At 40.0% G+C, this 12122-nt stretch overlaps 2 protein-coding genes and 1 long non-coding RNA gene across 3 annotated transcripts in view; 1 reads left to right on the top strand and 2 right to left on the bottom strand.

Annotated features, from left to right (window-relative positions):
* The first annotated feature begins 21 nt into the window (after positions 1–21).
* ndufaf1 (NADH:ubiquinone oxidoreductase complex assembly factor 1) lies at positions 22–3948 on the top strand. The gene is made up of 5 exons (XM_087779463.1): positions 22–285; positions 2492–3019; positions 3080–3265; positions 3337–3411; positions 3488–3948. The coding sequence occupies exons 2-5, from the start codon at positions 2522–2524 to the stop codon at positions 3626–3628; spliced, it is 900 nt and encodes a 299-aa protein (XP_087635589.1). The 5' UTR covers positions 22–285; positions 2492–2521; the 3' UTR covers positions 3629–3948.
* A 126-nt stretch (positions 3949–4074) lies between these two features.
* On the bottom strand, positions 4075–7697 carry nusap1 (nucleolar and spindle associated protein 1). The gene is made up of 11 exons (XM_087779462.1): positions 7538–7697; positions 7394–7459; positions 7121–7255; positions 6842–6992; positions 6699–6773; positions 6521–6618; positions 6292–6449; positions 6031–6194; positions 4693–4803; positions 4527–4632; positions 4075–4455 (listed from the first exon to the last, which is right to left on the bottom strand). The coding sequence occupies exons 1-11, from the start codon at positions 7610–7612 to the stop codon at positions 4368–4370; spliced, it is 1227 nt and encodes a 408-aa protein (XP_087635588.1). The 5' UTR covers positions 7613–7697; the 3' UTR covers positions 4075–4367.
* A 388-nt stretch (positions 7698–8085) lies between these two features.
* Positions 8086–12122, bottom strand: part of LOC148060101 (uncharacterized) — a 4707-nt gene continuing 670 nt past the window's right edge. Inside the window, exon 3 of the long non-coding RNA XR_015709309.1 lies at positions 8086–9952. This is a non-coding gene — a long non-coding RNA (uncharacterized LOC148060101). The remainder of the gene's footprint in view (positions 9953–12122) is intronic.

Raw genomic sequence — 12122 nt, 5'->3', positions numbered from 1 at the left:
TTTTACTCCCGAACTTTATTGTTCTATTTGTTTACAAACGTTGCAGGTCGTTCTATATTTTTTATTATGAATTGACGACAATTACTAGAAACAAACACAACGTGAGGTTTGAGCTGAAAGGCAGTTAAGTTCCGTTATTTATTTATTTTTTAATTACGGTTACTAAGCTGGTGGAACCAAATAATGCCAAGCATGTTTCCGCCCGGTTAAACGTTGGTGACGTACCATGGGCTCCGAACAACCTTGTCCTCGCACACAAACACGCGATTTAATTGGATGTAGTTGGTAAGTCACTTTAAATTTGATACATTTTGGAACGTAATCTGGTGCTTTTGAACATTAATATTATCATAAAATGGCGGCTTCAAATGCGTGCTTATTTTTTGCCTACTTGGCATTAATTCATTATTATATATCATGTTGTATTCTTTTAAATTGTCGGAAAAAAAAAATCTAAAGTCTACGTAACAGACATTTGTAATTTTCAGCAAAATCTTTCCCATCACAACACATTTTATCGCAGTCAGTCCCGTCATTTTAAACAAACGGATTATTCTTTGAGGATGTATGTTCTTTGTATATAATACACACATTCGCATGTAAGTAATTAAGTAATTTTTATTTATACAGCGCTTTTCCAGACCAGGGTCACAAAGCTCTTAAACAAACAAAACAATATTCAATAAAGTATATACTTTAAAGGTCAAGATAAAAGTGATAACACAACAGGAGTTCTAGAAAATCAAGGAAAAGCCTGAACAAATAAAAACGTCTTAAGATGTTTCTTGAAGGAGTCAGTAGATCATCAAACACAGATGTTTCTTGAAGGAGTCAGTAGATCATCAAACACAGATGTTTCTTGAAGGAGTCAGTAGATCATCAAACACAGATGTTTCTTGAAGGAGTCAGTAGATCATCAAACACACATGTTTCTTGAAGGAGTCAGTAGATCATCAAACACAGATGTTTCTTGAAGGAGTCAGTAGATCATCAAACACAGATGTTTCTTGAAAGAGTCAGTAGATCATCAAACACACATGTTTCTTGAAGGAGTCAGTAGATCATCAAACACAGATGTTTCTTGAAGGAGTCAGTAGATCATCAAACACACATGTTTCTTGAAGGAGTCAGTAGATCATCAAACACAGATGTTTCTTGAAGGAGTCAGTAGATCATCAAACACAGATGTTTCTTGAAGGAGTCAGTAGATCATCAAACACAGATGTTTCTTGAAGGAGTCAGTAGATCATCAAACACAGATGTTTCTTGAAGGAGTCAGTAGATCATCAAACACAGATGTTTCTTGAAGGAGTCAGTAGATCATCAAACACAGATGTTTCTTGAAGGAGTCAGTAGATCATCAAACACACATGTTTCTTGAAGGAGTCAGTAGATCATCAAACACAGATGTTTCTTGAAGGAGTCAGTAGATCATCAAACACAGATGTTTCTTGAAGGAGTCAGTAGATCATCAAACACAGATGTTTCTTGAAGGAGTCAGTAGATCATCAAACACAGATGTTTCTTGAAGGAGTCAGTAGATCATCAAACACAGATGTTTCTTGAAGGAGTCAGTAGATCATCAAACACAGAGATGTTTCTTGAAGGAGTCAGTAGATCATCAAACACAGATGTTTCTTGAAGGAGTCAGTAGATCATCAAACACAGATGTTTCTTGAAGGAGTCAGTAGATCATCAAACACACATGTTTCTTGAAGGAGTCAGTAGATCATCAAACACAGATGTTTCTTGAAGGAGTCAGTAGATCATCAAACACAGATGTTTCTTAAAGGAGTCAGTAGATCATCAAACACAGATGTTTCTTGAAGGAGTCAGTAGATCATCAAACATAGATGTTTCTTGAAGGAGTCAGTAGATCATCAAACACCGATGTTTCTTGAAGGAGTCAGTAGATCATCAAACACAGATGTTTCTTGAAGGAGTCAGTAGATCATCAAACACAGATGTTTCTTGAAGGAGTCAGTAGATCATCAAACACAGAGATGGTTCCAAAGCTTAGGAGCAACAGTCTGGAAGGATTTCTCTCCTCTGGTCCTGAACCGTGTGAGAGGAACCATCAGTAGATTCTGATCCACAGACCTCAGAGCCCGAGCTGGGATGTAAGTCTGGATCAGATCACTGATGGAAGGTCTGACCATGAATAGATCTGAAAGTAAGAACCATAATTTTAAAGTTGATCCTGAAAGAAACTGGAAGCCTGTGAAGAGTTTGAGGGATCTGAGAAATAGAAAGAGTTCTTCTACTAGAGCAGCTCAGAATTCTCGCTGCAGAAAATGAATGTACGAATCTAAACCTGAATATCATAGTCGTGATTTAATAAAATCTGCCTGAGAATATTCGATTGCATTAGGAAATATTTATCTTTCGATTTTATTATTTAAAGGTCACATTGATCCTTTCAGTTTTCAAAAAAAGCGATATTTGATTTATGTTCAAGTTTCTACGGAACCTTAAAAATGTTGTTTTCCAGGTACAAACCAAACTGAAGTGTTTTTCAAACATGGCTCATCTGCATCCAGCGCGGCTGCTCATGTCCGTCCGTCAGCAGCACGTGTTCCTTCGGACCGTCCTTCCAGCCGCAGCCTGCAGACGCTCAATGTCGCGGATAAAGTACAGGAGGCCGGGTCAGCCCGTGGTCTACAAACACCCTTTGCAGAAGATTAACTTGAATTTCAAAAATGGCGTGGAGGCCATCAAGAAGGACTTGACGTTGATGAAGGAAGAGTTTTTTGAGCGGTTCGTTGGCCCGCAAGGAAAAACCTTCGAGGACCACATCCTGGAGCAGAATCAGGTGGTGTGGGAGTTCCGGGGCGCTGAAAGTCTGGAGAAGTGGATCGTGTCCTCGGACCAGGAGATCGGAGGCAAGAGTGAGATTCATCTCAAGCTCGGCAGGAACAACGACACGTGTCTCCTGTACGGAAGTCTGAACCCGGAGGTCCCACGAGACGGAGAGACTCGATACAGCGGCTACTGTACGATGCGCTCCAAACAGATGCTGGTGAGTGTTAGTGAATATGTTACAGCGTCGCTCTGATCCCGGTTTCTCTTCCCACACAAGTATGCGTTTGAGAGGAAGAAACAGCACGACTGGTCCACCTTCAACACGCTGCACCTGCGCGTGCGAGGAGACGGACGCCCGTGGATGATCAACATCCAGCCGGAGACGTATTACTCGCACAACCATGACGACATTTACAACTACTTTCTCTACACCCGGGGCGGACCCTACTGGCAGGAAGTGAAGGTCCGTAGATGTTTTATTACAACAGTGGCTCGTTTCAGATGAAGTTCAAACCATTTGTTTCTTCATAACAGATACCATTCTCCAAGTTTTTCACCACACATAAAGGGAGGGTTCAAGACAGCCAGCATTACCTGACGTTGGATAAGGTACGGCGAATTATTTATTATTAGGCAGTTGGTGAAAAAGAGTGAACGTAACATTTGCGTCCGCTCGGCTTCACAGATCAATACGATTGGATTTACGCTCGGAGACAACATTAACGGTCCGTTCCAGCTGGAGATCGACTTCATCGGCGTGTGCACGGACTACGCACACACCGAGGAATATGCTTATGAATCCTATGAGAAAAATCCTCAAATTTGACATTCAAGGATAACAAATGTCATTTAACGTTGATTCAAGTGTCTTTCATTGAAACATTGACATCAGAAAATGATCTGAAGCTCCGCCCACTGAAATGGATGAAATCTGGTTGACCATAACCACACCCACTCTGATTGGTCAAGCATGGAGGTTTGTCACCGCGCGTCATCAATGGTCTCCACCTCCAAAGGACTTGTGTAAACAAAGCGTGATTACAGCTGGAGGAGGAGTGAAGCCATTATTACGTCATAATAGACTCTCGTAACCTCGTTTGTCCAGATTTCAGAGCAACTTTATAAAGTAATAAAGTGTAAAACATGGTCATGATGAGAAGTTACTGCGTCTTGAAGAACATTCACTACATGACACCAGAGTTGATCTTTAAAGAGCACCATCTCAAGGTTGTTCAAGGAAAACATTACACTCACAAAACACAGTAAAATGAATAGGTATCATGAAGTGGAGTCTTTTAATGGTGATATTTATAACATCAATGACAAAGTTCAGGGGCAAAGACTGAAGATGATGGATATGAATAAAAAGCTCATGTAAACTAAGCTAGATTTCACATGAAGAGCACAGACTGGATTATTTTACATCAATGTCCGGAAACATTCAACAGTAAGAACTACTTAAAAACGGCAGAAGTACCAGAATAAGAAATATATACAAAGCATGAAAAGTGTTGTAAAAATCAACAGCGATAACTAAACCATGTTCCTGACGAACGTGAAAGTCTTCACATCATCACGAGACCTCTTCGAGCACCGAGCAGGTTCTCCTTCTTCTGTCTTCGCTCCTCGGTGTGTTTCCCTCGTCGCAGCTCCCTGATGGAAGACAGGGTTCAGTACGTTTCACCTCGAGATCGATTCAAACTCCAGCCGCGTCCTTGACCCACCTGGTCTGAACCTGATGTTGTTTGAAGTTCTTCTGATGCGGGTTCAGGTTCTGCAACTTGTTTCCAATGGCGTTTTCCTTTTCTTGCGCGAACGGCGTCAGTTTCCCTGATGATCAGGATGAGTTTGATTTGAACAGTCATGAGCCATGATGAACAACCGTCGTACCTTTGTGAGGTTTGTATCCGAGCGGGCGAGACAGGCTGGCCTGTAGGTCAAAGGTCGGCTTCTTCTGTGTTCCTGGAGTCAGGGTGGTGTTCCCAGTGAAGACGAACGTCCCTGTGAAATAAGTCAAACTCTTAGAGCACAAAAATAAATCTTTAAATATTATTCTCTACACAAAGAGTCACATTTTCAGATTCAAAGTTCAAACCTTTTTTCTTGAACTTTCCTATTTTGCCTCCTGATTCTGATGTTGAGAACTTCATGAGGAACATGTGGTCGAACACTCAGACTCTGCTTCTCACATTAAGATGTTCTTGCTTTTGTCAATTCTTTTAAAAGTTGTAATGTGTGAATAAAGCATTAAAACCTTATTTAGGTCATTCGTTTTTCATACCACAAGAAGGCGCTAAACGGACGGAAAGTTTTTCCACAAGTTTTTCAAACGACAGGAAGTTGTTTGTTTAAGAGACAAGTTCTTTATCTTTAGACTTAGATTGTGTTATCTTGTTGTTTCTCTTTGTTCTTATTTTATATGAAAAATGGCTGTATTTCTCTGGCCAATTGAAAAAAAAACAATTTCAATAAAGTTCTACCTAACCTAAATATTACACACACACATGTCATTAGAACAAACCAGAAGTATAAATAGTATTTATACAAATAAAAATTACTTACTTACTTTCATGTTAGCAAGTTTGAAAATATTATTTCTGGCGCCCCCTGGGTCAGAAAAGTATAATGACAGGAATTGTATTTTAAACTAATTAATAATAAAATAAATATTTTACTTATTGTAACTTTACACTAGGGGTCCCCCAAATTTTTCTGGCCAGGGTCAGTTTGAGGATCGCAGGGGTGACTCAAGTTATAATGCATCGTTTCTTTCATCACAGAAAGCTACAAATAAGCAAATGAGTTTTTTTTTTTTTTGGATTATTCACAGAAAACTTTAGGCCCCAATTCTATGAAAACGGATCTTCCTCAAGACCAAAAATATATACTTAGGTGAAGAATATAAAAACAAAAAACAGGCAGACAGACCCCTTAAAAATGTGTGGTCCTATAAATCAAAACGTGCCTCCATTGTTCAGGGGGCGGGGCCAGATATGGAGGCGGGCCCAGGCCATAGATTTGGGGGACAAACCATTTATAGAGAATTATTTACTGTAGCATTTGAACCCCTTTAGAAAGTTTGATTCTGGTGATTTACTTGGAGGGGAAACCCTGGAAAGGGATATAGAAATGACAAACGTTGCACCATCACACTGCACTGACTGAGGTGTTGTATCAGGAGCTCGAGGAGTAAAATAAGATCTGTTGTGCGAGCGAGCAGGAGCTCACCGTTGGTCTTCGAAGCAGACAGCATGGATGTCCTGGAGCTGTTGAGCTTCTCGACATCACTGGTCTGCGTCTTCGGCGTGACGGGGGCGTCGCAGGGCGACATGCGCGCCGGGGTTTTGATCAAGGATCTCTTGTGCTCGTTGTCCAGAGTGGCCTCGGAGAACCTGCAGGGACAGAAGAAATACTGACTATTGAAGAAAGACCACCGACAAGAAGAGACTTTGATGGAGAGTCTTCGGCTGCAGGAGAAGACGGACTCACCGGACGTTGATCCTGCGAATGCCGAGGACGGACGGTCTGAAGGGAACGTCTCCCTTCTTGGCAGGTTTGCCCGTAGAGAAGGTGAGTCTGCGCTTGTCGTCCACGGGTCTCTTGGTGTTGAGAGCAGGACTGAACATGGAAGTATTCCCTGGAGTTTCCTTGAGGAAAGAAATGATTCGGGTCAAGACTCTGCCAAATAAATACATGTAAACGATCAAATATCATTTACCTTCTTTTTAGTGGAACTTCTGATGATGTTCTTCCTCTGGTCGTACGAGTCGATGGATTCCATCTTCTTGAATTGTGCTTCGTGTAGTTTTTTGAAGTCTACAAAGAAAGAAAAAAATAAGATCATCTTTGATAAAAGGGTTGAATTTCAACAGACGAATCCTAAATTGAAAACTTACTCGGCATAGATGGTTTGCCTTTTGCCTTTCGGAGACGAGGGATCCCTTTGGGTTTGACTTCTTCTGGTGCCTTTTCTGGAAAGATATTCATGAAAACATCTTCAGAAAATACATCTCAAGGCCAAACTGAGACTAAGACTCACCTGCTGGTGCTTCCTGACAAACTTCCACTTGACTGTGGTTTTCATCAGATGTCACTTCACGCTCGGTGTTTTCAGGAGACGACGACACGCGTCTCTTCTTGGCCTCGCCGGTGCCACAAAGTGGACTTGTTTCGGTCACTTTATCGACACTCTTGAAGATGACAAAAAAAGAGGATGCCATTAGAAATAGAGGGTGATAACTAGAACTAAATTGGTAGAATGATCAAATCATTTTTACCAATAACTTTAAGTAAGAAGTACTGTAGTAACAATCCCTACTTCATCTTTTGACAGAGACAAGTCTTCGGTCTCGTGAGAAATCTTTCTTTTGGTTCCCTTTCCCCGGCGTGTGTTGACGAACATGGTGGGAACACTGGGTTCTGGCTGGACGTCTTCTTCTGGTGCACTTATCTCCTGAAATAAACACGGAAAATAAAAAAACTTTCCTTTTTTTCAGCACATTCAAAACTACAAGTATAGCCGTTATCTTGAAAGCAGATACAAGAAAATGCAAATAATCCCATTAAATAGTCTCTTTTTTTTTAAACACACCTGTTTATCTGCTTCTTCTTTTTCTTGCTCATAATGCAGTTTGATCGCTTTCAACAGTTTGTCTGCCTGTTGTGTTGAATAAAAGTTAAAGATTATTCCACAATTTAAGATTTAACTCGGAGTTTTTACGCCTCAAAACATTACCTTCATTCTTCCTTTAATCCCGAGCTGTTTGGCGAGTTTCTGTAAATCCGCATATTTCATTGAATCCAGATCCATGTCGACGGTTATTTACTTTATTAACGCGAGGCTTTTCAAAGCTTTTCAATATTTTCCGGCTCAAAATGCTGCAGACTTTGTTTTTCGCGGCTGCTGACGGTTTACCGGATTGAATTTGAAACAGCGGGCGATCTCATTGGCTCAGCGTTGTGGGCGGGGCTAATGAGGCAGCCAATCGGCGAAGATCTGTAAACCGTAAACACTGCTGCAGAGAATAATACTTTTTATTTGACGGACTATTTAATAAACTTAGACTTTTTTTGTTTGTCATTGCACAGAAAAACACCGCGGGGAAACTGGCAACGATTTTCTTAGCTTGGCAACCGTTAAAAAACACAGCGTATATAAAAAAGTATTAATATAAATAAGTTAATGTTAAAGTTAATAAAGAAACTTACCGTTTCTCACCGAGCACTTAATGATGAACATGGTTCGGAAATAGTGAATAAAAGTGGGACAAAGACTCAGAGACGTTGGCACCATGCTGCATTTTATTGCTGAAAATTTTGTCGCTTTTTTTCTCCTTTTTTAATACAAAACCAGACAAGAGGCTCACAGAATAAGCATGCCCATCTCCTCCCTCTGGAGTGCATAGTTTCTACACAGCCTTCCACTTTGGTGGAGAAGTTACCAGCAACATAAGGTTTTTCTATGAATACTAAAGTATCTGTTCCACTCTTGGTAAACCTATTTTTCTACGTCGCTTTTGCATCAAAGAGCCGTCGACTGCAACATGCTTGTTTTTAAACACACCAGCGACCTCTGGACTCGTCACGGAGCAGGTTTCATCTTCCTAACAACACTCGTTCACGTCACAAACTTCAGTTATTGCATGCAATACAAATCATTCACGGTTCTGCTAAGTCATGCATATATTTTTAAACCCATGTCGCTCAAAACATGTGATTATAAATCCCCACGAGTTGCAAACAGGCTGTTTGTTCAAACACAGTACTCAGAACGGGAGGATGAGAAGGATGCACGTGGAGGAAAAAAGTGCATTTTTCAAAAGGTTTGCTCAGTCAAACCGAACCGAGGTTCTTAAAAATGTTAAATCAGCTACGAGGGAAACAAACATTGTATTTACAACGAAGCGTCTCTCACAGGCTGAATGGAGCAAATCATTGTTTTGGTTTCAACGGAAGAGTTTACGCTACAACCATGGCCAAAAGTAGTACATCACCCCAGAAGTATCGCTACATAAAAGTCTTTTTTTTTTAAACATTTAACTCATGCATACTTGTATTTATTGCTTCTAAAACCCTAATCCAATACAATTCATGGCTTGAAATATAACGAACCCATGAAGAACCATCTAGAATACGAAGATGGAAACACTAAAGTAACTTGTTTTAATCTCATTACTACCCAAGGGCGAGCGCCATATTGTATTTGTTAGATGACATTATTAATTATAAAAAGCAAAGCAGTTTAATGTGTTAAACATTGTGTTCTTTTTTGCTATCAATCAAAGCTTGGGTGTTTGTAAAAACCTTCATTCATGGAGCGAGCATCACGACTAGGCATGCATGACAACTATAATGTTGCCCCCTAAGTAAGCAAATGAATCTATACATATCTTAATGGAAGACATTGGTGATTTTGTTGCTTTCAAACAACTTGTCACTTGTTTATACAATATACAGTTTGGTCAACAACATGACAGTTAGGATCAAAATATTGCACACATCCCTTCGATGATGATTTCTCAAATGAAAGAACAAAAACAAATGATTCTGTTAAGGCTTGGACACGATCTGGGAAATAACGATGCTTTGGTATCACTTAAACAAGAAGTGTCGATAAAGATGATGCAAATTTAAATTCTAATGGAAGAGAGACTTTGAGAAAATACAAACAAAGACACGTCATTGAGTTTGTAAATGTTTGGTGCTACTTGTCTCTTGAACGAACTAAGTTGAGGAATAAAGGAGGAAATCATGGTTTGATTTGAAGGAAACACTTTGTGGTGCTTCACCGACGCTGGGCTACTCATCCTGGTCTTTATTGTTAATTTGCAATGAGGTAGCGTTAAAAACTCAATCCAATAAAGTGATTTAACGACAGGCGTGTGTGGTTCTTGCTACAGTGTTCTGTGTCTTTGAGTGACTTTTGTTTGAGTAAATGTTTCATCGCGAGTCAAAACACAGCTTCGCTACATGACGGTTACACACAGTCCGTCGGATCTCTGGACCAACAAACCAACACCATGAAGGAAGGAGGGAAGTGGAGCGACAGCAGGACGGAGGGCACTGAGGTTCATGCGGGTCGTCCTGGACGGGTCGGCGACGCTTCATCGCTGCTGAGAGGGAAACGCAGCCGATGACTCCACGCCACGAGCTGTGGATCCAAGATAATATTTGTTATTGTTAGAAAAACCACTTGTTCTTGAAGTCATAAGAACCGAGATATTTGGTTAAACCCTGGCGAGATAATGAGAAATATAGGCCGACCGTACGCCTTCGTTAACCTGGACATGTCTTCTTAATCCATGTGTTTGTTTCTTCTCGTCTGGACTATTGCAACAGTTTATTTCATGTCTAAACCAGAAGGATCTTCTCGCCTGCAGTTCATACAAAACTCTGCAGCCAGAATTCTGAGCCGCTCTAGTAGAAGAACTCACATTTCTCCTTCAAACTCTTCACTGGCTGCCAGTTTCTTACAGGATCATTTTAAAATTCTGGTTCTTACTTTCAGATCTATTCATGGTCAGACCTTCCATCAGTGATCTGATCCAGACTTACACCCCAGCTCGGGCTCTGAGGTCTGTGGATCAGAATCTACTGATGGTTCCTGAACTTCAGGACCAGAGGAGAGAAATCCTTCTAGACTGTTGCTCCTAAGCTTTGGAACCATCTCTGTGTTTGATGATCTACTGACTCCTTCAAGAAACATCTGTGTTTGATGATCTACTGACTCCTTCAAGAAACATCTGTGTTTGATGATCTACTGACTCCTTCAAGAAACATCTGTGTTTGATGATCTACTGACTCCTTCAAGAAACATCTGTGTTTGATGATCTACTGACTCCTTCAAGAAACATCTGTGTTTGATGATCTACTGACTCCTTCAAGAAACATCTGTGTTTGATGATCTACTGACTCCTTCAAGAAACATCTGTGTTTGATGATCTACTGACTCCTTCAAGAAACATCTTTGTTTGATGATCTACTGACTCCTTCAAGAAACATCTCTGTGTTTGATGATCTACTGACTCCTTCAAGAAACATCTGTGTTTGATGATCTACTGACTCCTTCAAGAAACATCTGTGTTTGATGATCTACTGACTCCTTCAAGAAACATCTGTGTTTGATGATCTACTGACTCCTTCAAGAAACATCTATGTGATTGATGATCTACTGACTCCTTCAAGAAACATCTGTGTTTGATGATCAACTGACTCCTTCAAGAAACATCTGTGTTTGATGATATACTGACTCCTTCAATAAACATCTGTGTTTGATGATCTACTGACTCCTTCAAGAAACATCTATGTGTTTGATGATCTACTGACTCCTTCAAGAAACATCTATGTGTTTGATGATCTACTGACTCCTTCAAGAAACATCTGTGTTTGATGATCTACTGACTCCTTCAAGAAACATCTATGTGTTTGATGATCTACTGACTCCTTCAAGAAACATCTGTGTTTGATGATCTACTGACTCCTTCAAGAAACATCTATGTGTTTGATGATCTACTGACTCCTTCAAGAAACATCTGTGTTTGATGATCTACTGACTCCTTCAAGAAACATCTGTGTTTGATGATCTACTGACTCCTTCAAGAAACATCTGTGTTTGATGATCTACTGACTCCTTCAAGAAACATCTATGTGTTTGATGATCTACTGACTCCTTCAAGAAACATCTGTGTTTGATGATCTACTGACTCCTTCAAGAAACATCTGTGTTTGATGATCTACTGACTCCTTCAAGAAACATCTATGTGTTTGATGATCTACTGACTCCTTCAAGAAACATCTGTGTTTGATGATCTACTGACTCCTTCAAGAAACATCTGTGTTTGATGATCTACTGACTCCTTCAATAAACATCTGTGTTTGATGATCTACTGACTCCTTCAAGAAACATCTCAAGACACTTTTATTCGTGCTTTTCCTTGATTCTCTGAGACTCCTGTGTTGTTCTCAGTGTTATCTTGATCTTTAAAGTCTCACTCTTGACGGAGCAACTTTACGCAGTTATCATAGAAGCCTCGTTGTGTTGCGGCTGCAGTAGAAGACTCGCGCTCTCCAGGCTTCTTTATTTATTTTAGTAAAGACATTTATTCTGATTACACAACTTACCTGCGATATAATGACTTTTTATACTGCATTATGCATCAACATGTTTGTTATTTAGCTTCTGTAAGATCATATAACATTAATAGTTTGCATAAGCCATGATATTAGATATTATGTCAAAGAACAACTTAACATTGAAAAATAGGCAAAATCTCCTTTTTTAGTTTTTGTTTAGACATTATTGATATTCTTACATCATTGTA

Source organism: Callionymus lyra, chromosome 18 (genome assembly GCF_982586985.1).
Source record: "Callionymus lyra chromosome 18, fCalLyr1.hap1.1, whole genome shotgun sequence".
In the NCBI taxonomy this organism is placed as follows: Eukaryota; Metazoa; Chordata; class Actinopteri; order Syngnathiformes; family Callionymidae; genus Callionymus; species Callionymus lyra.
Note: the sequence above shows the minus strand (reverse complement) of the source record. Positions and strands in the feature narration are given on the sequence as shown.